At 40.3% G+C, this 27,069-nt stretch overlaps 3 protein-coding genes across 5 annotated transcripts; all 3 read right to left on the reverse strand.

Annotated features, from left to right (window-relative positions):
- Positions 1–1,805: 1,805 nt before the first annotated feature.
- Positions 1,806–3,514, reverse strand: acp5a (acid phosphatase 5a, tartrate resistant). The gene is made up of 6 exons (XM_074687025.1): positions 3,443–3,514; positions 3,190–3,280; positions 2,913–3,112; positions 2,698–2,822; positions 2,255–2,600; positions 1,806–2,165 (listed from the first exon to the last, which is right to left on the reverse strand). The coding sequence occupies exons 1-6, from the start codon at positions 3,443–3,445 to the stop codon at positions 1,926–1,928; spliced, it is 1,005 nt and encodes a 334-aa protein (XP_074543126.1). The 5' UTR covers positions 3,446–3,514; the 3' UTR covers positions 1,806–1,925.
- A 1,941-nt stretch (positions 3,515–5,455) lies between these two features.
- On the reverse strand, positions 5,456–17,312 carry LOC141803093 (interleukin enhancer-binding factor 3-like). 3 transcript variants are annotated; one of them, XM_074686992.1, is made up of 20 exons: positions 17,170–17,312; positions 16,602–16,720; positions 15,371–15,482; positions 14,623–14,810; positions 13,695–13,869; positions 13,410–13,563; positions 11,117–11,208; positions 10,668–10,763; positions 9,887–9,998; positions 9,691–9,788; positions 9,495–9,603; positions 9,271–9,411; positions 8,626–8,816; positions 8,326–8,445; positions 8,019–8,150; positions 7,739–7,894; positions 7,370–7,496; positions 7,191–7,229; positions 6,551–6,868; positions 5,461–6,409 (listed from the first exon to the last, which is right to left on the reverse strand). In XM_074686992.1, the coding sequence occupies exons 2-20, from the start codon at positions 16,712–16,714 to the stop codon at positions 6,303–6,305; spliced, it is 2,580 nt and encodes an 859-aa protein (XP_074543093.1). In that variant the 5' UTR covers positions 16,715–16,720; positions 17,170–17,312; the 3' UTR covers positions 5,461–6,302. The 3 variants fall into 3 exon arrangements, with proteins under 3 accessions (XP_074543102.1, XP_074543093.1, XP_074543085.1); XM_074686984.1 differs by having other exon boundaries at positions 11,117–11,211; XM_074687001.1 differs by lacking the exon at positions 7,191–7,229 and having other exon boundaries at positions 5,456–6,409; positions 11,117–11,211.
- A 1,888-nt stretch (positions 17,313–19,200) lies between these two features.
- LOC141803113 (prostaglandin E2 receptor EP1 subtype-like) lies at positions 19,201–24,150 on the reverse strand. Its single transcript, XM_074687013.1, has 3 exons — positions 23,877–24,150; positions 22,429–23,330; positions 19,201–20,347 (listed from the first exon to the last, which is right to left on the reverse strand). The coding sequence occupies exons 2-3, from the start codon at positions 23,296–23,298 to the stop codon at positions 20,054–20,056; spliced, it is 1,164 nt and encodes a 387-aa protein (XP_074543114.1). The 5' UTR covers positions 23,299–23,330; positions 23,877–24,150; the 3' UTR covers positions 19,201–20,053.
- Positions 24,151–27,069: the final 2,919 nt, after the last annotated feature.

Consider the following 27,069-nt stretch of genomic DNA (forward strand, 5'->3'; position numbering starts at 1 on the left):
GAAGCAACACTGGGGGAGACATATTGAGCATTTAAGATATACATCAAGCAGATAAAATCTTCACCAACCTGCAGCATTTCTCAGCCAACATCATCACAAAGCTTGTTCAGGTTCAACTTGTGAGCTTGTTTGTCCATTTGAAAATATAGCTTTTATTTACTCACATTAGTCATTTTTAAACTGTGTTTTTAAAATGTGCATATTTAAATAGGTTAGGTGCATTTAAAGAAAATGATCTCCCTGTTTGCTGCTCCTTGCTGTAAGCCTGCATGGCATCCACTGAGGACTCCTGCAAGTGAGAAACCATCACAGACATGCATGGTTTCAAAAGTACGTTGTGTCTAGTCACAGGCTGTGTCCTGATGTGCAAGTCAGCAAGGCTTTATTTAGTCTGCAATGAATTACGTCAATCAGGGTTAAGTGATCCTTACCTGTCTTTATCCTCAGGTGTCAGCTTATCCGCAACTAATTTCTTATTGGCACTGACTCACCTCTGTGAGTCCAACTTTCAGTTTGACACACACAGACTGTAATTCAGGGGAACTGGATCAGAAAAACATAAAACATTTGGAGATTTACTCTGAGGTCAAAGAAGGCCAAAATGGGGAGAATCCAGATTTAATGTTATGATTAAAAAAATCCTAACTACCATCATTCTGTATATTTTACTAGCATTTATTTTCTGGTCGAAAGCTTTAAGAATAACTGCTAACATCACTTCCAGTAAAAAACACCTCAGCTTAATAATTCAGCACCAGAGACTGTTCTGGATCAATGCTCCACCTCCAGGTAAATGCTCATTAGTTTGTTGAATTTGAGCTGCTTTCCTCTGGTGGAGAAAATACAGGACAAATAGATTCAAGAACTTTCGCCGTTGGTGTCTTAAATGAATGATACTCAGATGTTTTTGTTTGGTGAATAAATATCCTCTTGGGGATAATAAAGATTACCTTAAACCTTAAATTTATCTTGGTTGCAGTCAGCACCAATCTGCTGTCATTCAGCTTAATCCCCTGTTGGCAGGTCATGTGGTTCTCTGTGCGAGTGACAAGAAGCAGTGACTGCAGAAGTCTTGTCTCCTCCCCCAACAGCAACCAGAGATTGTTAGTCTATAAACGCTGTCCATATGTAGATATCTGTGTGGGCGACGAAATCCAACATTGTTAAAAAGGTTCCTGCACTTGATTTATGTATTCAACTCTTGCAACGCTCCATCTGCACCAGTTTCACCATTAAAAGATAAAGCAAGCACTATTAAAGGGTGATAACAAGAAAAATGTAAACTGTAGTTTTGACTGCAATCCTTATTTTGAAGTATTTAAGTCATGCAATTCCTTTTACTTTGCACTATAAAGCTATTATTGATTTGCTTTTCTAGATCCTATTGTTTAAAATTCAAGTTTTAGGGGTTTATTGGCTTAGAGTTGCATAACTAGAAGTTTATAGAGTATATTTGGTCAGCTGATTGCAGCCAAAAGAACAAACCAAGCAGTGTTTTTAGTGGTCGGTCAGCCTGAATAAACTATGGTCTATTGTACTCAGTTCTAATGTAGACCTAAATATAAGTGATGTTGCTCCTACACTGTATTTTCCCTTAGTTTGATTTTTTATAGTGAGACCTCAGTGCAGGGAGCACCTAACTGGGGTTTATGAATGGTGACGAAGCGTGAATGCATGATTCAAAACTTTGCCATTACCTTGAACTATCACCAGTCCTCCCTTTTCTCTGAGTCAGTTTCCTCTGTCACACGATGACACCCTAACCACTTTTGAACAGCCTTGCCAGAAATCACATGACAGCAAGGTGACACAGTCGTTACAAACTAAATTTATTCTTTTCATACAGCAACATGTAAAAACCTCTTTTAAAACATACGTCTCTTCTTTTGAAATGGAAATGCCAAAGTTAAAAAAGCAAAATATTTCTACTCAAAGTTCCTGCTGGAGAGGACAGTGCGATAAAGAGAAGTGCCTCTGGCCTGGTAAAAGGTCAGGATCATGTGGCTCTTTGTGACTTCTGCATGCACAAAACCTCCAAGTGTTGAAGCTTGGCCAGTGAAGAACTTCACAGCACCTTTGGGAACGTGGCTCCAGTGACGGACATCAGGATCCAGGAAGTTTCCAGCACCGCTCACCACGTAGCCCACACCAGACTCTTCGATGTACTGTAGGGGAAAGAGGATGTTCAGGCTACAAAGGCTCAGAAAATAGGTTACAAGGGTTAAAAATAAAGCAAACCTTTGCATGAACCCACCTGCAGGTTGTGGTCATGACCGCAGAGATAAGAAGTGGCGTTGTATTTGATGAGCAGAGGGTTCAGCCTCTGCAGGAGACACTCTGTGGGGCCGTGTTCAGACACAGACCACACAGGATAGTGGCCGGCCACTAAAAGGAAGTCTGCCTTGTTCTTTGCCAGCCTCTCCTGCAGCCACACCAGCTGACGATTAGCATCAACAGCATGAAGCGGCCCTCTAGGCTTCTCGTCCAAGAAGTCATCGGAGTTTCCACACAGCATTATGGTGTCCAGCATGATGATGGTTAAAGTTTTCCCCGTGTTGGGGATGTGAAAGTTCAGCTCATAGTAGTAGGACGGGAATTTCCTGTTAACAGATTAAAAAAAGGAAGGGGTCACATGTAGACAGTTTAAGGTTTTTTACAGGAAGTGCTGTTTGACGTCTTTTTAAAAGTGCTCCATACCATCTGTCAGATTTCTTGCTGTACTCGATCTGAGCTTTGACGTTTCCTGCATGGTCATGATTACCAGCAAGCACATACCAGGGCACTTGGAGAGACTTTGCCGTGTACACAGACTCAAACGTTTCCTGAAAAGATCCAGAAGAGAGACCACAAATGCCGATCTCAGTGCTGTCACTTTGACAACTGATATCTGAACAGGAGTTTACTCAACTCACCTCAAAGCGAGGGGAATCCACACTGTCCACACCTTTAAAGTAGAAGTTATCACCAAGGGCCAGAACAAAGTCAGCTCCCATCTGCTCGGCTACTTTGCTCATTTCTCGAGCTGTAGCTTTCTGCACAGCGGTGATATAGGGTGGATAAGGTACTCCACCCCAGTCTCCCACAGCCAGGAACCTAATGGAGGTTCTGTTTACTGTAAAAAGATAAATAAAATAAGATCACAAGGAGCCAAAACAGATCCACACATGCCTTGACCCTTTTTATACTCACAGTTTGTTCCCTCCAGGTGTTGATAGGCAGTAGGATAGCAGTAGGCCACAGGGATGGCAGCCAGTATGATGGAAATAAGTGTGAGTGCCATCTTAACAGAAAGAAACAAGCATTATAAAGAACGGTTCGCAGCAGAAATGAAACATCACCTAAATGGAGAACAAGGTCTTTGGTCACAACCAAAACTGAAAGTCAGCTCACACAAGCAACAGCAACAAGAAGGAACATGAAACAAACAGCTGCTGCAGCTTACCATGTGAGCCTATGCTTCCCCTCTCCCTGCCTCAACAAACAACAGCACCTCCTGCTTTTATGCTAAAAGCTCACTTCTGATTGGTTGAAGCCTGAAGCTCACCCAGCTGGAGGGAAGAGGTGTAATCAAAGCAGGCCTACTGACAAAGCTCAAAGACTGAAGGAGTGCACTTTATACCTGGCGAGGAATATTTAATAAAAACTCTCTCTGTCATAAATTAGATAAACTGAAGTTACACATTTAATAACCTTCCTTGCAATAAAAGAGTAAAGCTCTGTCCACAGCCTCTCAGGAAAAGAAAACAAAAAGCTATCACACAAGAAAAACAACCTGCTCAGTTTGCTGAGATAAAGATGTCAGAGCTCAGTGATAAAAAACAGAGACACTCACGATGGCAGATACTGAGTGAGGTGTGCTCAGTGAGAGCTGACGGGACACCCTCCGCCCTCAGCGCTCCTCTCCTTCGCCTTTTATCAGCAATCCAGGAGACGAGGGCCACAGGAGGACCGGCCCATGGACACGCTGCAGGGGCATGAACATTGCTCACGCCCTGACTAAGTCTTGAGACTGGAGGGTCATCTGGGGCACATGTGACCAGGACGGTTATTATAGCTGGTGTCCAGACTCAGATTTTCCCACTTCAGTGTCTGACAGTTTTCCTTCTTCTATTAGGGTTGTTCAAGGAGAAGGAAATGCAGTCCACAGTGTTTTTAATTTATTGACAAACTGTTTAACTCAATGTATTCAAAAGACAAGGTCAAGTTATCTCATTTCTCAGATATGAGATGTTTCTTTTCTTGACAAAATGGATTTGAGTCTTTACTCTCCGTCACTAAAACTGAGAGCTTGATTGACTGACCTCTAAATTTCAGCCACAAAAAGTGTCACAAGCATGTAAATTATGAGAGGAGTGATCTGAATCTAAACGCTACTTTTTCTGCCATCCATTTTTCAGCATGAGTGAAGATGAAGAATGAAATGTAGTTATTAGGATTGCGCATGGCTGTCTTCAGTTTGGATGAGCCTTTCATGATTGATAAAAGACTCAATTATCTCCAAGTTAAAGGTATGAAGCCCACAACTGTGTACAGAAGCTGCATTTTGGTCAACCAATGATCTGGTGCTTTTTGAGCTCAAGTCCAACCCAGGAAGAAGTCAGAATGATTGGGTTTCTTTTTCTAAGACACTTTTTTTTAGTATCCCTTTAAAATCCTTTACATAAGAATAAGTTGAGTGTCCAGAAACTCTTTAAAAAACTAACAGGAAGTGGTATTTTGCTTGTGAACTTTGGTGCGGATAAATTCATGGAACCAAATCTGAAAGCAGAAGCAGCAGCAGGAGACTTGTTGCAAAAAACAGAAACATTTCATCCAAAACTGTATGAATTGTAAAGGATCTAACGTGCTTAAGTTGGGTGTTCATGTTTTTAAACATTGTCTTGCAACTTCACTGACCTCATTTTGAATGAGGTTAAGGCTAATTGTTTCGGCGTTGCTAACCACATGTAGACAACACATACTACATGGTTACAGAAAATGCATGCACTGCAGGAGCAACCTGCAGCACTTCTGCGTGTTGCATAAGCTTTTACTTTAAAGATGTAAGGAGTATCTTCTTCATTTGTTTTGAGCAAACTCAACTTGAGCAGGTTTGCTAAGTTTAGAGGACAATCAAACTTTATTTATAAAATTTATTCAGTACCAGATGTACTTCAATGTTACATTTTTAAGGTCCTCACCATAGACTGCATATAGAGTGGACAATGTGGCGTCGCCATTTATCATTGTACGGTTCAGAAGCCAAAATTCCCCCATCACAGGCACAGCCATTGTAGCAGTTTGCAGCCAGAGTCTGCGCAGTAGAGACGATGAGGGATTCTGGGAGAATCTGAGCGGAGCTGGATGACAAAATTTTTTTTTTTTTTTCTTTCGAGAGTCCAATCACTTCTTGACTCTACCTCTCAACACATTTTACAGTCTTCACAAAAATACACAAGAATGGCAGCTGCCAATCATCGTTAAACCTTATGTAAAGCCTTGTTTTTAACCTCGTATGAAAACAAAACTTTTCAGATAAAAGAGGACTTGAATATAAGACAGCCAAATGATATCTTCAAATCACCACCACAATCGGACATGAGAAACATTTCTACGAGGTGTATTAATTTTTCAAAGTTTGACCACAGCCCATCTGGAATGACTGGAGAGCTGGATTTTTTAACATATACTGCAGCCAGTCACCAGGGGGAGCAGTTTTTGTGGAGACCTCACTTGGAGCCAAGCAAGATGGTGTCTATTTTTTTAGTCTATGGTCCGCGCCCACAGGGTGAGGACACTCTTTTAGTATTTTTCTTGCTCTCACTTTAAAATTCAAAACTAATCAGTGACTCATCTGTGTCTTTGCAAACAAAATGGTCATATAAAGAGCTCCAAAGTAAAATTCTTTTATTTAACAGGGGGCTAGAAGCTTTTAATGTGACACAAAAAAAATGATCAACCACAGGTTAAAATCTAAAAGAAGCTTTGAAACGTACAGTCACAGAAACAGTACATGAGCTCAACACAAAGCCCCAGAAACAAGACAAAATGATAAAACTTATTTTCAAACACCCACAATTTCGTTGATTTTCTTTTGACATGGGAAAGTTTGATGGATACTTGCAGTCCAAAGAAAATCAGTTGAACTGAAGAGACTTTTCTGCATCTTCAAAGTAACAAATAGGGCAAACACAAACAAAGAACCCAAAGTTTTTGTTTCAGAGACAACACCAGCTTTTTTTTTTCCATTCTTCGAGTTTCCTCAAACAGCAGAGTCAGAGCCAGATAGCATGACGAGATGAGAACGGTTTGTCGTGTAATGGTTAATAATTCATGTTGTTGTATCCAGAATAAGAGCCTTGGTTCTGCTCAAAGCCCTGGTACATGCCCTGCCCCTGCTGATTATCCCAGGACGACTGGTTCCCATAGCCTGTGGAAGCAGACAAAACCAGTTTATCTGAAGAACACGGTAAATACAGCCATGCATTAATGTACACCAATAAAAAATGAAAAACTCATCAACGATCAAAGGCAGGTTTATTTTAGCCTGTTTTGTTTTGTTTTTACTCACCATAGTTATTGTACACCTGACCCCCTGTCACAGAGCTGGGGTACGCTGTGCTGTACATAGAGTAGTCCACTCCTTGGCCCTCATTCTGGGTCAGCATCTTCTTCTTCTCATCCCCGTACCCATAGCTGTAGGGGCTCTGCTGGTCAGCAGGGGGAGGCATCGACTGGTAGCTCTGTCCCTTGTTGGTGCTTGAGCCTGAGCTGGAGACGGCTGGGGAGGAGTAGCTGCTGCCCTCAGGGTAGAAGGTGCCGTATCCTGATCCGGTGGAGCCTGGGCTTTTTGCTGCTGGGTTGGCTGCATTATTACCATACAGTTTATCTGCAGGACAGACGAGAGCATTATCAGGAATGTGCAAAGTTATTCAGATATTAAAAATATCATTTGTTTTTGTTCCATAAAGAAAATGTCAAAGAAAAATAAATCAGAACAACAAATAATGTGTGGAACAAACTGAAACAACATCATGCCAAAAAAAAGCAAAATTCAACTGATTGGTTGAAGGAATTTTGTATAATCCAGGAACAAAAAATGTGAAGTTCAGTGATTCCTTATTTGTCTTACGCAGTGGTTAAACACACACACAAACACACACAGACAACACTGCACATATCTAGGGTTATTTTTCAGAGTGCAAACTTACGATAGCCTGTGCCAGTGCTGCTCTCATAACTGTAGTTGGCTTTTGAAAAGAAGGAAAGGAATAAATGTTTCATTTCTATTGTCTGCAAACATGCATGAAGTGCTGTTGGAGTGCTTGAAGGAGTCTCTATTGTCTAAGCAAGGAAAGTGAATAGTGTGTGAGCTCGTGAAATTCCTTACTCTTGTTATAGCTGGGTCCTGAAGGAAACAGTTTGCCTCGGCCCCTTCCTCTGCCTCGGTTAGGACCCCAGCCCCGAGACCCTGAGTCTGAAGGAATGCCACGGATGGTGCCAAACCCTGGAATGTGCTGTCGAGAGGGAAAAAGTAAAGGAACACTTGGTTATAATAACAGCAAATTTTTCTAGGTAAAGAGCATTTATAAATACATTATAACCCCACAGAATACAGTAAAACGAATGAGAAAGATGACTGAATAAAAAGCTATGCTACAATCCAAAAGGAAAGGAAACATACATCATTCAGATTTATACATTAAAACTTTGTAACAGTTTGTGTCATGAGTCAAAGGTGAATTCCTTCATCAGTTACCATGTCAGTATAGGTGATCTTTTTCTTCTGAGGTGATCTGCTGGCACCTCTGTTCTCTTCTGGGAAAAGCTTCTCCAGAGCAGCTAGAGCAGCAAAGGCCTTCGCTTCTTTCTTATTAGAGCCTCGGCCTTTAAACTTCTGTCCATCAACCTCCACCTAGCCAGAGAAAAGGAAATGTTGGTTTAACCCCCCAAAAAACTGCTGCTGTTTTTTAATGCGTACGGTAGGATTCTTTATAAAGTTATCCTTTCAGATTTGTCTCATGATACTGCACACTTACCTCCATGACAAAGCACTTTTCATGAGATCCTCCAGTTTCTGCAGACAGCTCGTACTTCAGACTGCGGCGCTTCTCGTTCAGCTCCATCACAGGATTTTTGCCGTTTTTAGTCAGAATGGGACCCTGGCTGTTCTGTTCACAGAAAGCAGCCCAACAATGGATGTTTAAGGCTTGTGCACATCAACTTTTTTAGGTGTCGCATAATACTTGTTTCTAATTTAGAAAAACAAATAGAAAAACTGCTACTACTCAGGTTTCTCTGAGACATCTGAAACCAAAACTCCAGGAAAAGAAATGAGGTACATACATCTTCAGGTGTAGCAGAGACTGTGGGAGGAGCTTTAACTGACTCCTGGGTTGCTTCATTGTCAGCGCTGGATTCTGGTTTTGATTCAGAGCCTGTTGGAAGACCGAGATCCTGCAGGACCTGTGAATGACAAACGACAGACATCAAAGAACACAAATCTATGACAGCATATCAGTAAGTCCTTTATGATTCACCCACATGACAAAAATAAACAGTTCACAAACATCATTGCACTGGATGCTGCGCAGATAATTTTAAATCAGTATAACTTCTCAAAGACACTTCATGTCAGTTTTTTACCTTGATGGCTAAATTCAGCTTGGCAGCTCGTTTGGAAGGTCCTGTTGACTCGTAGGTCTTCCCGTTAAGGTCGACAGCCATAGTGAAGACCGGCTCATGGACTGGACCAGTTTGTGATGTGAGACGGTACTCCAGGCCAGGTCTGTACTGGTTCAGACGCATCACAGCATTCATATTAAAGTCGTCTGTGACTGTAGAGACAAAGCAGAGAAAACAATAGAAAGATGAGTGACTTTATTAAGTTAGTTGTTTTGAACAACAGTAACAGCATTTCGCAACTTTTCTTATTTAAAAAGTGTTTTTTGGAAACTTAAATAATTTTCCAGCACACATATTAAAAACAGATTCACAAAAGGATGGGTTTACTTCCTTTTCGAGTTTAGTGAGACTACGGTTGCAGTTAAAGACATTTATGTAAAGTATTTAGCATAACTAAAATAAATTCTGGGAGATCACTTTAAAGTTCGATACGTTAAAAAAGGCAACACAAACTTAAAAGGATGGAGCCAAAATGATGAAAAATTAAATAAAATCACTCAAAAGATTATGCGACTTTTTAGTGATCACAAACTCTATGTTATTTATTTTTTTATAGTTTAAATGTATCTGGAAGTAATGGGTTAAGCTCTTGTGTTCATTACTTACATGGTTTTCTTTGAAAGCGCTTCTGGAACTTTAGAAACTTCCTCTGTTTGCTATTCATCTGAGACTCCTCCTGTCCTTTCTCCACCTCTGAGTACGGCCTCTTTGGTGGGAGGCTGAGCTGTCTGGCAGGTGGTATCTGGGCTGTTTTATACAACAGAGGCAGAGATCAGACCTGTGCACGGTGAACTGTGATGAAACATAAAAGAACAGAGGACTCTGGGTACCTGTGTGATCTCTGCTGCTGTTGCCTGCTGGTCTGCGAGGCTTTACAGGTTTGTAGTCTATTCCTAAAACTTTGTTCATCTGTCCAAAGGCACAAAGCCTCAGGGCAAACTAAAGACAACACAAACATTCAGGTTACAAAAAGGAAAAGGAAAAGGAAAGGTTATATCTCAGAGTAAATCAGCAGCCTGGTCTTACCTGAGCGCTCTGCGTGATGTCTTCACACTGCTGCACCGTCAGGTACGCAGTGGCATCAACTGCCTCCTTCTCACATGGGTCTTTCACTCCAGGGCCGTCTAACCACAGATTTAATAGATCAGTTTAATAAATGTCAGCGCAGGCGTGGAGGCATCCATGTAAGTCACATAATTATCAGCATAAAAAGTTATCTGACCTTGTGTCAGGATTCCAGATGCAATGCACTCCAAAACCCTGCGCAAGGACTCTCCTGCTCCCATTGGTCGCTCAGACGTCCCAATAGCTTTCTCTACCAGCAGCTCCAGAGCCTGTATGGAGATTAAAGCACAGACAAAATATGACACTAACTAATGCTGATCAGACAACAATAAAAAGGGCAGAAAATATCTGGGTGTACTATACAGACACACACGCTCACCATCCATTTTAACAGGTGCACCTGTTCAATTGGTTGTACAAATATCTAATCAGCCAATCACATGGCAGAAATTTAATGTCTATGGGTATGTGGAAATGGTGAATAAGACCAGCTGAATTTCAAACTGAGCATCAGAATGGAGAAGAAAGGTGATTTAAGGGATTTTAAACATGGCAAACTACTGAAGTATTTGCACACACAACCATCACGACCCATGTCATAAAGCTGGAATCATCTCAGACTGGTTTCTGCAACATGACAATGAGTTCCCTGTACTCAAATGGCCTCCACAGTCCCCAGATCTCAATCTAATAGAGCTCCTTTGGGATGTGGTGGAACTGGAGATTCTCATCATGGATGTTCAGCCAACAAATCTGCAGCAACTGTGTTATGCTATGTCGTTGTGGAGCAAACTCTCTGAGGAATGTTTACAGTACCTTGCTGGATTAAGGTAGGTCTGAGGGCTAAGGAGGTCCAACCTGGTACTAGCAGGGTGTACCTCACAAAGTGGGCAGTGAGTGTATATGCTGGTACATGTGAGGCACAACCATTTCCTTACCCATCCTGTCAGTGGCATCCAGGTGGGAACACGGTTACACAGGTCCCTCATGATCCGGATTACAACAACAGCAGATGTCAGGTTGTTGACTTTAGCCTGGGGACACAAACGTGAACCAGGTGAGTTAGAGGACTAGAACACATGGCAGAGATCAACAGCTCTGAAAAGCTTGTTTTAAAGTTCTAGTATTAGTAGTGTTGATACTTGCAGTGTTTTATTTGGGAAAAATAGATTTTAACAATAAAATGTGCTGGGCTCAGTACCAATGACTTTTCAACGTCTGTCATTGCTAGTGATCAGCACATCACACTTTAACACTGATTATGGACTCTATTAATACTGAGGACTACATCATGAACAGTTAAAAGTGTAGGTCAGAAGAGACAGGATAAAAGACAAATCTTTGAAAAAGTTAAACCTTATGTACTATAAAGGACGTGAATGCAAACCTGGAACCACTTGGCGTGGCGGAGAGACGCCAAGGCAGTTAGACATTTCTGCCTGTCCAGAACGTCCGGCGGATCGTTGACTGTTTGCGTTTCTACTGACGAGGTGGAGTAAGAAGAAAAGGTACAGTTTGACCAAGGGGGTTGGGCTCTGTCTTGCAGCTCAGGGAGAAGCAGCTTTCCCCAAAACACCAGCAGCAGGGAAAGGGGGTCCCCAAGTACCCAATGAGTAAATCTTTGGTCCTGACAAGAGTAATATTCACCTGTCACAGGACCAAGGTTATCATTAACTGTTGTGTTAGAGTGAGGTGAAGACTGCCACAAAGGAGTCTATGTTAAATACCCCCATCCCTTTGCTGCTTGGCTTTGGTTGGGTTCACTGCTTTCCCCCCCTCCTGAGACAGCGTGTCCAGTTGGTCAAAGGTCCAGCGTTCCTACAAAACTTGAAAAACTAAGAGGCAATCAGCTGTAAACCACAAACATTTTGAGTATCTTCACGTGTGCTCCGAGCTGCAGCAAAGCTGATGGGAACCCTGATCCACCACTGACCTGGCAAGTCTTTAAGAAGTACTAAAAACACATTGTAAGCCATACCAGCTTTGTGCAGGTTTTATTTGTTTTCTACACTATACATTTTAATTAAAACTAACACATTCACACATTTAGATTTCATTTTTCTACAGTTTGTATAAAATATTGTTACAGAATGACTGATTAAGGACCGATTAATTGCTAAAAAGTAGATCAAATTAACGCAGCCTTCAAGAGGACCAGAAAATAAAACCTGGATTATGATCAGTTAAGTTTCACTGAAGTGATGCTTTAGTGTGACTATGTCTCAGCAGTCAGAAACAGAATGTTGAGTTCATTTTAAGAAATGAATACCTAAAGCTAAGCTTAGTTGTGAGAACCTAAATGTAATTCATGATGCTTGTGATAATTCAAGTTCAGGTTGGAATGGTTTCCATTTGTTTAATTATTTAATAAGAATTCAAGGAAATGTTTTAAAAGTTGTATTATTTACGGAAGACAACGGCTAAAGATTAAAGCTGTAATTCATCATGCTAGGTGATTTCCTTCATTAACCATTTTTCTGTTGGTGGAGTAGCTCAAATGTTGTTGCTTAGGTGTTCTGACCTCAAGAGAAGTTTCTGAGTCAACAATGTTGTGGCCAAACTATCTCATTATTTTTTATAAATCATCATGTTTACTTCAATTTTTGTTTAAGTTAATGGTTAAACTTTCAATTCAGAGGTCCTGTAAAGTTTCTGATGTAGAATATAAGAAGGGATTTGTTAAAAACACCAAACTAAGGTGTCATTTAGTGAAAAATACAGTTTTCATGCCATAGTAATGGGATATCATTAATTTAAGCGATTTCAAGATCAAGTACTTTTAAGGTTGGGTTAACTCTGGGTTGAGTTTCTCTGAATCGAATCCAATTCTTCAAGATCTTTTGATGTTAAGTGAATATCAGACAGCCATCAAAAAACTGGGTTGGTTAAAGGAAAACCAAGAGATATGGGTAAGCTGAGAGAAATGAGTTCTCTATTTGAACCGTACAATACTGTAACAGCCCCAGTGTTCAGTGTAGCAACAAATTAAAACTGCACTGAGGCTGGTATGGTTCTGTTTGTGGGAGCAAGCTCCAATCTTTAACTATATCCATCAAAACTTGGTAAAATACAGCTCACACCCGATCAGCACAAAAGCTTGGTAAATCCCTGAACCTAGCCCAAAGGTTGATCTATGCACTAACTAAAATAAAGCACTTCTATATTTTATTCTGATCTGTTGGAATTTAAATTAACAGTCAAAAGACAGCTTTTAATATCAGTTTTGCTGCAGCTGGTGCCAAACTTACATGTTCAGCATCAAATACATGCAATGCGCGCTCTAACTTGTTATTCTTGAAAAGCCTTCACTGTAAACATGAAAACAATTTAACAAGAATAAACAAAGTTGTTTGAATGCCTAGCAATGTTGAAAACAATATGTGCAGAATGTTTCGGCTACAAAAGAGATGCTTTTCTGGCAAATGCCACTTTGTCACAAGACGACGGCAGGACACTCGAGCCAGTGAAGAGCCAACATTCATTGGTTGTTCACTGGCATAGGTCTGACACAGTCACTGTACAAGCTCCACCGAGGTTTCAGAGAAGAGGATGGACAGTGATTGTGAGGGTTTGTTTTTCGGTGCAGAGTTGCAGATCAGTGGAGCAGTGCAGTGACTGCGTTCTGGGAACACACAGATCAGGCCTGTGGTAACTCGTGTGTTGTTGGAGACTGGACGTACCGTTTTTCTCATCAGCCACATTCTCTAGCTCCTTCCTCATAAGCGGCGATGTCAAGTGGATTTTGAGAGTCAGGACTGCCTCCTTGCTGCTAGTCACAAAAATAGCTGCATCTTCGGGGCACTGGCTCACGGTGTATGTCTCTGCTGAGATTGTCTATTAAAAACAGGAACAACATAATGGGGGGTCAGAGAGAGAGACTCTTAGTGTCTATGCAATAAAGTTAACTTAGTTCTTTATCAAACACTGAACAGAGATAATATTAAACAGCAGAATCTCAGACCTACCTCTAACTGTGCAGTCAATTCTTCAGCCACTTGTTTAAGCAGAGTACACGTAGGCTTGTTGGAACAAAGCAGCACAAGCTCCAAGTCATTGTCTCCCTTCAGCAGGAGTCCTTTGGCCACAAGACCAACTCTCATAACTCCACACAGGACACTCTTTTGTGAATTGCTGGTTGCACTGTTAGATAGACAAAAGAAAAAAAAGGAAAATGAAATTCTGGGTTTAAGATAGGGATGGGTACTGAATTGGGTACTTTTTTTAGGTACCGACCAAATTCTGACAAAAGTACCAGGATACCGATTCACGTATAACCAAAAGGTACCATGTTTAGGTACCTTAATGCATCTTTGTGACTGTGAGGGACTGGATGAGAAGGCGATTTTCAATGCTGGACATGAACACAGCATTGCAAGGTTATAAATTGAATAATAGGTATGTTAAATTGAAAAATGTAACATTTTATTATTACACGAATTAATATTTTTTACCACATAAACACAAAAAAGTACCAAAAAGTGGTACCGTTGAGTGTCGGTACTGATTGCCAAATATCGGGCATTGGTACCGTATCATTTCAAATGTGAAAGGTACCCATCCCTAGTTTAAAAGGACAGTCATTTCTGAAAATAAAGCTCAATCCCAAATAAACAAAAAACTGGGGCACTGAGTCAATTAAAAGGGATTCTGATGGTTCACAAATCATTTCCTTTCTCAGCAGTTATTGCATACTGTGGGCCAGCTTAAATGAGCAGACATTTACCATATGTAAATCAACATGTGTAATATATGTACATTTCAGTTTCTTGATTGATTTGTTGTCTGTATGTACAACAAAACACAGGACTCAGGGAAATGATGAGTGAACAATCAACTCCAGTTGTTTACTTTTGCATTGGCAGGCCTGGGTCTGCATTTCAATGCCTTGCTTACCTCTCCATCTCTGTATTTCCTTCTTTCAGGGAATCAATCTGGTCAGACACAGTCTTTAATGCACACTCCACATGGGAGATGATGGTCTGCACAGCTTCCAGCTCCTCAGGTGAAGGATAGATATCAGAGTGTTTGGCCATCACGTGGCGATCATAGGGCCCAATGTGCACTTTGGGGGCAGGAGCTTCCTAAAAGACAAAAAGGGAATCAACAAAGTAGTTTTAATGGCAAAGATAAGTGGTGCAGCTGACTCAATAATCAATTTCTTAATACATTAATTCAACTTTACAAGCAGAAATTTTGATAAAAAAAACTTTCCCAGTTTAACGACTCTTTAAAGCAGTAGTTTTAGATTTTTGGAGGAAAGGCCAATCTTCTACGACACAAAAGAGGGAAGAAGGCTAGGGAAGTATTATTTTAGTTGAAATGGTTCACAAGTGCGGGGTTAACAAAAAGCCTGGAAAATAAAAATCCACAGGCACCACATAAAGTTTTCCGCTAAGAGTGTTAAAAATACATGTTTTTTTTTTTTTTTTGACGAGTTAGATGGAAAGCACAAGATACACAGTCATAATATAGAGACTTGAAGATCTGACTAACATGACCTCATCGTCTGAATGAGAGGACTATACCTCCTGAGTTCATGCATCAATTGTTACAGTTTATTTAAAAAATGATATCACTTGGCCTGATTAATCACCTCAACCAATTAAAAAGATTAGGTTTATTTTACGGGTGAAACAATGACCTCATGCAGACGTGTATCCTCAATCTCTTCAATTGCTGCAATGTAATCATGGTATTGTCTTAGTTCCTCCTCATAGCACAGGCAGTCGTACCAGTACCGCAGATCTTCATATCTAGAAAGAGAAAATTACAGTATAAGAACAGAAAAGCTGTACAAAAAGCTTTGACCTCACAGCCAAAAGCAAATGATTGATCATGTTGTTGATTATTCAACCAGATATATCATTATCTTGCTATCTTACCTTATCAAGAGTATTTTTTGTTCATATACTGGCAAGTTTGTCAACATATTAAACATAACACTAGTGATGTTACAAGATGTGCCGAGGCTTCGAAGCGTGTATCGAGAAATGGTGGGGGCGTTCCCGCGAAGCGCGTATCGAGGCTTGCTTCATTAGGAGGAGGAGTCAAAAATGATGACGTCCGAAGCCTCGTTGCCGACTGCACCACGTGACTGCTTCGGAAAGTGGTTCAGAGTTTACCGCGAGGTTTGCAGCATAAGCCCATCAGGCTTCGTTCAAAATGTAGGCTTTTGATAGAGAGTTGATCAGTCACTGATAGCCTTTATGCTATAGTTGGGATAGCGTTTATAGTTTGAAAATAGTTTGAAACAGTTGAAGAACCATTAGTTCAAAATGAGAATGAGTAAAATCTCCCCCGTACTGTATATTATACTATAAGCATATAGCCCATAAGCCCATATAAGCATATACAGTACTCCCTAGTTCCACACTTTCACTGTGCTCTGCCTGTTTCAATTTTCCTAAAGCAACATAAAAACATTATTATACAACCTGCCATGTCATTGATACTACCATTTATGGGAAATTTACACACAGAATATTCAAAAATGCTGTTCCATATATAAATGTGATCATTTTTGTAGAGAAATTATTTGGTTGAACATTTTTTTTTATTTTTTTTATTTTTGTAATTAACAGACGTTCCCAAGAGCGAAAACATGCACGGAAGTTCAATGAATCACACATTATGTGGTTAAGCGACAACTGCCTGTGATTATGTGCCTGACCAGCAGGTGGTTTCGTGAGCAAATGAAGCTTCGAGAAATGAACCCTTTTTCGAACCACTTGGCTCAAGTGGTTCGATGCCTCATGAGGCTTCATCTCACCATCACTACATAACACTATCACCTCTCTACCAATTACATAAAAAATTTGGATCGATTTATGTGTCTCTGTACAAACACGTTTACTGCATGTTAAGGTTGGTACCTGTCAAAGTCATGTGGTAACAGACGGTGGCCCTGTTGTATCAGACTGTCCCAGTACAGCAGCTCCTCATACGCCTGGTGCTCATCCCACATGGACGCTGCAGCGGCAGCCATTCTGTCCTGGAAATCAAACCGTAAAGGTGACATCCACCACTCTGAACAGCTCATGTACACACCATTCATTTGTGACCCATCAATGGTATGATAATGTTATTCTACGCATATTTACTGACAGCCGTTGGCTAAAAACGGTTATGCAGGCACCCTGGGAAGAAGGTTGGTCAGCCTCTCCTGACAGCGTGTGTTTTGGGGTTTACTTCGATAAAATCTTGACCACATAATTTAATACAGCTGACCATCTCTTAAGTATATTTTTATACCGTTAAACCATTACCATGAAATGAACACAAACTGTCACGGATAAGTTGCTACGCTAACCATGTTTAACTTGACACCAGTGAGCTAGCATGCTAACGATGGCCTGGATATGAAAGCTGTTCAGTCATGTTTTCATGTGTGGGATCTATTTGATGACCTAAGTTAAACAGTTTTATGCAGTTAAGGCTCACCTTTGTCGATGTTGTGGTGTACCAGTGTTGATCTTTTCGTAGTTACGATTCTAACATGTATTTGCACCCCCAATAGCTATGAGGTGCAAGAGCTCTTCTTCAGTGATGATCACATTACTGTTGCCCAACAGCTCTAACATGAATTGCTGCCACCTTCTGGAGTGGAGCAGATCAAGGTGGTCATCATAGTCATAGTTGTCCAGTTTTTCCTTATTTATTTATTTACTATCTACCTCACCTTTCTTAAGAAACAATTACAATCATAACGCTCAATCGCAATGATAAACACACATGATCCAAGCTAATCAAACTAAACTAAACCAAACCAAAATGTATTGAATAAAAAGAAAGAACAAAAAAAATGCATCACACTTCTCGTGATGACAGCTCTTTTTGAAAAAAAAAAAAAAAAAAAAAATCTAAAGATTAATTAAGTAATGTTTGTTCGTATGGCACCTTTCACAGAGAAAAATTGCAAAGCTCTTTACAGAATTAAAACAACAGACATAATCAAGTACAAAAAAAAAAATAATAAAGAAAAACATGTTCAAGCATATTTTCATAAAAAGAACATTTTCATCATGTTAGTCAAACAGGGTCAGTAGGAGAGCCTTCCATAATCTTGACATAGCTGACTCAAAGGCTTTATCAAACTGTTATTGAATGGCCTGATCAAAGATTTTCTCAGGCCAGAGCAAACATTTGGTTTCAGAGACCCAATACTGCCAGCAATATTACAGATAGTGCCTTCAGGAGTAACAATCAGGACTTAAGTTTCAGTGGTATTAAGCTGAAGGAAGTTGTTACTTAACCAGTCATTAATTGCAAACAGACAACCATACAGAATGTTAAGATTGACGGTACTTTTAGGTTTAATGGAGCATTACAACTGAATGTCATCGGCATACTTATGGTAAAAGATGCCATTGAACCTACTGATAATGTTGCTGAGAGGTAGCATATACAGGGTAAACAGAATTGGACCTAGTACCGATCCTTGAGGCACACCACAGGATAAAGGGACTGACTCAGAGGCATAAGGGCTAACAGCAACAGAGAAATTTCCTGTAGGAGACAAACCAGTTAAGAGCGCTGTTGGGAATACATACGTGGTTACGGGGCCTTTTCCAGTAAGATCTGATGGTCAACTGTATCGAAAGCTACCCTGAGGTCAAATAGACCTATAGTAGTGGGATTGGCAGTGTCGGAGGCTATCATGGCATCATTAGACACTCTAAAAAGTGCTGTCACTGTGGAGTGCATCTGGCATTTACCTGAATGAAATTTGTCAAGAATGTTGTGTTCAAGCAGCACAGGGACCAGCTGATTAGCAATCACCTTTTCAAGGCTCTTTGATGAGAAAGGCAACTTAGAAATGGGCTTAAGTTGCTCATCATAGAAGGGTCCAGGTTCTGCTTTTTCAAGAAGCGGCTGAAAAGCCTGCCTGTATAAAATAGGAGGGAAAGCAGCTAGACACAAGTGAAGTGTTGATAATGTGAAGCAGAGAAGGACCAGTAAACGTGCTTTTTAGTATTTTATATTTGTATTTGTACACCATATGTCTGAGAGAAAATTGATCATGTTTTGGTTTTAAAATAAGGAAGACAGAGATGATAAACCTGTCTATAGAAGATGACTGAATACAGGAGTTTAATCTAAAACCAAAATTTAAATGATACAAGTTAAGACAAACATTTGTTCATAAACACATACCCAATGAATAGTTATGTTGTAAACTGATAAAATACTAAGGTTTTTCTAAAGTGAGTTTTTCAGTGGGACTATGGAGGGAAATACTGTTGCAATTGTAGATCATGTGGTGCAGAAATGAAGAGTTTTCTGGAGAGTAAATGGATAAAGGAGAAAGCTAGATCAATATTATTGAGTGCTTCATCTTAGGTTTGTTTATACTGAAACCTAATTTCAACTTATTTCCTCATCATTCTCATGAAAGCGCATTGGCAGGTCACAATGAAAATACTTGATCATATTCATGCAATAACACTTAAGCAGCTGGAATAAAAGTGATTGATATCATGTGTACACTGGGCATAGAGCAGCATATGAACTTTATAACAAAATGTATATCTTCTCAACACAAGTCTATGTGCTGAAAAAACATAAAAAGACAAATATCTAAAAATCGGCGCACAGATACAGGGTAAAGGGACATTCATGTCTTTGTTTTATTTACATACATAGTTAAATTTTATGTTACATTCAAGTACTGATGTATAATCATACAACATTTCACATTAACCACTGTGTTCACCATCAACAGTGAAAGAAAACATGTCAGAACACCACAGTGTTTGGTTATTTCTTCATTGAATACATTCAGCAGGGTTATAATGATGCAGTCCTGTTCTCTTTCACGTGTCTTATTTATGTTAGTGCAAGTCATGTATTCAATTCCAAGCTTGTTTGAAAGGGTTTAGAAACAGGAATGAAAGAAAGTCTTTTACCTCCAGTTTGAGTTTGAACACTCGAAACCTTACTGTGTCAGAACAGAGTCTGGTTCATACGGTGAATACTTAACTGTGTATACAACACTTTAGATACCATATGTTCAGATAGTTGTATAAATCCTTACTGAGGCAAAATGAGTTTTAAGAGAATAACAGTGATAGTGAATATTTGCTCAATAAGCAGATGCATTTTGTGCAAAATCAAAGCACTAGCGAGCTTCTATTTTTAAAGGACCAGTCCATGAACACACCAGTAAATTCTGAAGGGCAATTAAAAAATGGTTGGACCAGCCAAGAAAAGTAGGAAATACACGTAAGGTGTTCCACTGTCCTGACAACTAAGTTAATTTTTTACACTTCCTTCGCAGTAGCTGTTTGTATGCTCAATGATATGTGACTATACATCAGGAAAACGTCTATAAACAGTCTCTTGCTCCCTCAGCGCAGACTTGGTTGATTTCATTTTTCTCTGAGCTTTGAAAAGATTTATCCCAGCGCCCTGACATATTAGCTCTAAAGCCAGCCTGGCACTTGGTAATGAGGTAGATTTTGCGGAGGACTGTGCGGCGTAGCAGAATGTAGACCCAGGGGTCCAGGATCTGGTTCCATGTGGCCAAACGCACACCCATCACCATCAGGGTTTTATAGCTGGAAAGATCATCACCAATGGATCCCATGTAAGAGTGGATGACGGACATCAGGCCAAAAATCTGAAGACAGGAAACACAGCAAATTGACTTTTTTTGATAAGTTTTCTTCCTCGTTTTAAAATATTGATGTTGACCTAAAATAATAGCATTTAACATAATCATGGAAGGAAAATGACACAACAAGATCCAGAAAGAGATTTTGTGTTGCTTTAAGCTTTCTGTAATAAACACCCTGCATTGTGATTGCAGCTTTTCACCCAGGGGTCCACATCTATGCTTAAAATAACAGTCAAACTTGGACTGTCTAATTCTTTTCTTACACCCTATAAATGAAACATGCAGAAGAATCTGCCGTCACTTATTCTTTCCACAAATTAACCAAGAGAACATAATTAGATAAAGAGGCAAAGTTAGCATACAGCTAAAACAAAGCTTTAGTGTGTTTGGCATAGTTTGTAATTCTCTCTCTGAAACGCTGTTCAAGAGGTGAACGCCACTTTTCAAAAAGATATTTTCCTGATTTTCTCCTTTGGTGTCAGAAAGTTTGTTTCAGATCTCTTAAAGATAATTCTACAATAGTGTTAGTTTTTTGTATCTATAGACTTCACTGCTTTCGCACCCAGCAGCTCCTTTAACAAGATGAAGAAATGGCTGGTTTCCCAGAAGTTTATTGGCTGATCCAACTAAACTCAAACACAATTTATGGCTGAGGCTTTTTGCCTGGAGTCAGGCCTAGAGAGCCACTGCTTCAATGACTATGCATTCAATTAAAGAATCGAGCCCCACAGCACTCAGCGAACACTGTGCCTGTTTGACACAGTTAGAGAAGTCATATTTTTCATCAGGAGAATAGGATGTTGCTGTTATTAACATTGGCTTTTCATCAGAAACAACCTGTTTTGAAACGAGTATGTTGCTCAATATATTTTGCATAAAAACAAACCTTTGTTATAGTGCTGAAAATGTATGCTTAAATTAGGAGCTAACGTGTCAACCTCTAAACCTGCTCTAACCTGCCCCTGTCTTATCTGTGTGTTGTTGCTTTTTCTCTTGTCTGTTGAGCACTGTAGCTGGCATCCTGCTACAAGAGGCCAAAAAGTGCAAACTTGGGATATTTACTGTAATCTCAATTTTGAAACATCCATCCATCTATCCAGACAGCCAGCCATTCATTTATTCACTAGCTTCACCACTTATCACAGGTTTACAAAAAAAGAGTCAGATTTCTGAAGAGTAGAAAATGGAATTGCTAAATATATTAGGTTGATGTGGTCGATTTAAAACACTTTTATCAAAAAATAATCCAGCAATTCTATTTTCTTTTGCCAAAGTCACTTTCTATATTATTGGCAACAGTTTTGTTTTTAAATGACGAAGCTCAAGTCACTTGGTAGAGAAAGTGTGCAAGCTCACATAAATCCTAACCTAAGAAGGGGGGTGCTGAGTGGAAGTATCGCTTAGCATGGCAAAGAGAAAGATGGCTTGCTCACCATTAATGTTTCTATTCACCACAATGTACCAAAAATATAAAGACCAGGTCTTTAGACCAGAGTCTGGGCTTAAATTCAACACAAATTCTGATTACGTAAATTGTGATTATGTGAATTTAGACAGTTGCACATGCAGTAGCCTCCTAGACAAAAATAAAACAGCTTACTGTATTTGTTAAAGAAAATACTTATTTTCCGTCAGGCTGTTTGTTACTCATATGATTTTTAGTTCTGTAGCCAGGGAGGCCGTGACCTGTGAAGTCTAATAGATTTCTATGGGAAGGGAGATGCAGCTCAGCTGGAGAGGTGATAGTTCACCTGTCAAACACCTGTCTGTGCAACAACTCTCTGCTTTATTCCAATACAGTTTGACAGGTGTGAGTCATCCTCACCTACCTGCTGCAGTAAAACCGACCAAACAATGACAGAGTTGTAAACAGTCAAGAACGTTCTGACCATGTATAAGAAAAGACACTCATGTAAGTGAACCACTAATGTGTTGCAAGTTTAGGTTATTAAGGACTGTCAAACATGTTGGGATTCTCAGTTTATAAGAGTTTTATCGAGGTTAAGTGAATGAGTAAAGTAAAGAAAAAAAAAAAGATAATTTTTCGATTTCAGTTTACTCTCACTGTAATTCCTCGTACTCACCAGCAGAGGGCTCCAGCATATACATGAAGTGACCATGATGCCTACCAGCTGCACCACCATCTCTATGTCGTGGGATTTGGCTGAGTGATGAGAGCCCGGCTGCCTCCTGAGCCGGGTGAGCACCAGTGTCAGTCCACTGATGGTGTTACACACCATGGACACGGTTAGCGAGGTCAGACCTAGTCCAGAGAAGAGAGCCACAAAGGCCACATCCACCTCTGTGGTGTCACTGAGCACTTTAATGAAACACCAGGTCCCTGGATCCTGGTAGGTGTAAGAGCCCAGCTGGACGCAGGGGAGCAGGGCCACACACAGAGCTGCCAGCCAGATGACAGACAGGCAGATCTTTGCGCGGGTTTTGGTGACCAGGGATGAGTGCAACAGGGGCTTAGTGACCCCCAGGCAGCGCTCAGCAGCCATGGCACAGCCCATGAAGAGAGGGCACAGGCCAAAGAACACCATACTGCCACCCAGGAACTCACACATCCTGTCAGAGGAGTTTAAGTCCACAGGGTGCACACCCCCAGAGAGGTATAGTCTGAGAACCAGGGCTCCTGGGATCAGGTGTCCAATAAAGTCTGTGACCACCAGTGACGTGGCAAACAGAAGAAAAGTAGCTTTAGTGCGCCGGCGCTGCAGGGAATATGCATTCACCAGGATGAAGAGAGCCATAATGTTGGAGATGATTCCCAGTGTCATGGACAGTATGACCACAATAGCCCCGCTGGTGGTGGGCTGCAACAAGGTGAAGTTCCCATGTTGTGACAGCTCCTCTACAGCCACCCTGGCCTCCGCCTTCCCCACACTGTCATTAGGAATATGAGGGTAGAGCGGGGTGGCTGAGCTGTTGAAGTGGCTCAGAGCTAACATCACTGAGCCCTGAGGTCCTTTGTTACAGCAGGCTGCAAGAGAAAGGAGAAATACACTACTGATCAGAGCAGGTAAATTACTGTGAGTTCATTTCTTTATCTAATCAAGTAAATGAGAAATGTTTGAAGAACAAAGAAAACTGATCAAAACTAAGAAAACTAAATTAGGGACTTAAGGAGATATGAAATTCAGTTTCAACACATCAAAACACAAGAGGTCAGTGACAAGAAATAAAATGAGATTTATATCATACAGAAAACAAAAGATAAATAAAAAACCTTTTAATAATCTTGAAGACTGATACATTTTTCTAAAATAAAATATACACATAATTCTGTTGTCAAAGTGGACTCTAAATATAAAGACTGGAATTTGAGAGGCTTTTTTAAGCACAATCAGTCTTTAACAGATCACATTACATTTATAATTGATCTGATTTCTATACTAACAGATGTGCAGCTAATGAGCCAATGATCAAATAATTATTTACTTATTACTTAAGTCTCACCCACATTCCTGCAACTGTAACTGATTAAGGATCTCCGTCATGTTTCGTATTTTTAAAGGAAATTACTCACCACTCGCCTACATAGTTAAAATGTCACTTTTAGTCCAAGCAAGCAACCAGAAAATAGTTTTCTTGTCGTTCAATTTTCCAGAGATCCTCCTCAGAAAACGTTCAGGAGGATTCAAAACCCTCAAATCCCGCAGCCAATTAAAAACTGAGATCTTCACGAACAGAAATCCTGCACCCCTCTGATAAAGTCCAAGGCATCGATGTCCTCTGCAGGGTTTTGTCCATGGCTCAGTCCGTGTGCCTGTTTCATGGTGGCTTTGAGGTCGTAAAGGATCCCTGATGACACCCAAACACCGACTCGGGGTTTTATAGCGCGTCTGTCCGTCCGTCAGCCTGTGTGGGCGTCTGTGCTGCGGCGCGACTTCTGAGTCAAGACCCTCTCCCTGTTCTGCACCTTCAGTCGCTTCAAGGTGTTTAGATTAACACAGAAAGTACACTTAACTGTCCTGACTCACCTTTTGTGTGTCACCTATCCTTCCGAGAAATCATCTCTAATGCTCTTTTTCAATTTTTGAGGCAGAGAACCTTGTGTTCTGGATGTAACCTGCTCTTTTTTTTCTCTCACCAGCTGTTTTGAAATTATGGCTTCGTTAACGAAAAAAAAAGTTCAGAAGGTCAGGGCGGAAATTTACTTGTCGTACAGAAAGGACGTTCAGTTTTCCACTTGATTTCTCGAGCTTGGGTCGATGGGAAGGTCCAGTTACATAGTCCAGTTACATGAGGGTTTTTGCTGTTTGGTGCACAACTCTGCGCTCAAAATAACCCTCAGAGATATCAGATCCTCCACATGCTGGATTTAATGTTCATCAGATTTCTATTGCAGAGGGTCACTATTTCAGATCTCTTAATCACATCACGGAGTAAGCTATTAGAGGATAAAATGTCTATTATTTCGTGAAATATTTAATGCGAAAATGTATGTGTCACTTTATTCAGTTAAACCGGACTTTACTGTAGTTTCATTCGTTATTTACTTTACGGGTTGGGAGGGTCACTTAAAAATGTAATACAGTACAATTACAAGTTACTTGTTGAAAAATGTTATCAATAACATTCTCAAAGTATCACTTTATTGAATTAATGTGCCTGATTACTTTTAATTACTTTTGGATAACTTCAATACCAAACATGCACATAAAGACAAGAAAGTGTAAAGATGTGTCTGCTTGGTGTATTTTTTTTTTTAGAGAAACACACTATTAATTCTCCTCTTACACTTTTAACAAAACAGGTGTCAACATACTGATTTTTTAAAAAGGAAAAAAAGTTAAAAATATAAAGCAAATTCAGACTACACCTATGGATTCCAAATTGTCCTAGTATTTGCCGACAAAACAGTACTGTTTACAAAGATGACAAAAATATGCTTTTTTCAAAGCCTAGCAAACTTAAAATGTTACATGTGTGCTCACTGTGCAAGTTTCAGCTGCATTTTAATATATTTTATTTGATTTGAAAACCCAATCCAGCTGGAAATTCCTCATTTTTATCAAATATACCTGTAATCTGATTATATATTTTTTTCTGTAATGTAATAGATTACAGTTAATTTTTTGTATCCTCATTATGTAATGCCACAACATGTAATCCGTTACTCCCCAAGGTCACACACTCTAATATTTTGTTGGACCACCTTTAGCTTTGATTGTGGCACGCATTCGCTGTGGCATTGTTTCAATAAGCTTCTACAATGTCACAAGATTTATTTCCATCCAGTGTTTTATTAATTTTTCACCAAGATCCTCATCGATGATGGTGGAGCAAAGCCTTCTCCAGCACATCCCAAAGATTCTCAATGGGGTTGAGGTCTGGACTCTGTGGAGGCCAATCCTTGTATGAAAATGATGTCTCATGTTCCCCGAACTATAGCACTGCCCCCACAGGCTTGGACAGTAGGCACTAGGCATGATGGGTGATCACTTCATCTGCCTCTCTTCTTACCCTGATGGCCCATCATGTTGGAACAGGGTCAATCCAGACTCATCAGACCACATGACCTTCTCCCATTGCTCCAGAGTCTGATCTTTATGCTACCTAGCAAATTGATATGTATTTTTTCTAAGGCACAAAAATATTTCCCCAAAATTTATCTTACCAATCTTAAAACAAGAGCTGTAATTGAACTAGCATATACACAGTATCCATATGAGGTAGTACATAAGTGCTTCTGCATCTCAGAAGGAGTAGTCCGGGTAGCATGCACAGACTTTTTGAAGGGCAGGGGTGAAAAGACACTAAAAGGCACATGCAAACTCCAAAGAGGGCACTTTAGTGCATGTTTTGACTCCCAAGCGGGTACTTTGGCATGTGTTTTGACTCCTGAGAGTGCACTTGACTACTTTTTTTTTGCTCCCAAGGGGGTTGATTTGGGTGTGTGATGTGTTGAGGGACCACAGCAAGAGTGAAGTAAAAGCAAAGGGTTCACATTAGGGGCAACATGGAGTCAAACTGAATAACGAGGAAAGATAAAAATCTTCCTTCTGTTGGCTGGATGTTTAGGAGAGGTCAGGCTGAGCCAGCAACGGAAAGTTGATAGAGTTAGCAACTACAGTCTGACAATGAGTGGATGGAAAACCAGAGCAGACATATGGAGACCTTTGATGAGTGATGGAGGTGTGGTGTGCAGACAGCAGCAGGTGAGTGGACTGATGTAGGACCGGGTGGTGCCAGTACACACTCACACAGACACACAGGCAGACATGGAGACAGAGGGGGTATTTTAGGTGTAGTGAAGGGGGAAACTGTCTCATGTGCATGGTCATGACTGCAACAGGAATGCAACAGATCTGACTGGGCCCTAAATGGTCAGAGATTAAAGTGTTAATCTTCCATCCTGGGGAACATTAATGTTTGTAAGAAATGTCAAAGCATGACTGTGTGGTGGAGGAAAAGTTCATCTTCTGGACACCATGTGTTTCTAAGTTTTACAGCCGTCTGTCCAACAGTTGTCAAAATAGCTTTGGTGTTATACTCGCTCTGTGTCTAGTTCTTCTCATTTTTTCTCCAAACATTTCAGGGTACAACAAAAGTTGTGAGGTTTTGTTCTCAGTGAAACATACTATTTGTTTCTACTGCATTAATATGGATATTTTGGACCATATCCACACGTATGCTGTGTCTCACATCGCGTACTTCTGTACTAACACTAACTTTTTTGAGTGCATCAGTGCCTGACACTGACAATTCAGAAAAAC

The sequence above is a fragment of the Halichoeres trimaculatus genome, unplaced genomic scaffold, assembly GCF_033239565.1.
Source record: "Halichoeres trimaculatus isolate MK-OKI-2021-1 unplaced genomic scaffold, fHalTri1.1 fHalTri1_scaffold_2, whole genome shotgun sequence".
Classification (NCBI taxonomy): domain Eukaryota; kingdom Metazoa; phylum Chordata; class Actinopteri; order Labriformes; family Labridae; genus Halichoeres; species Halichoeres trimaculatus.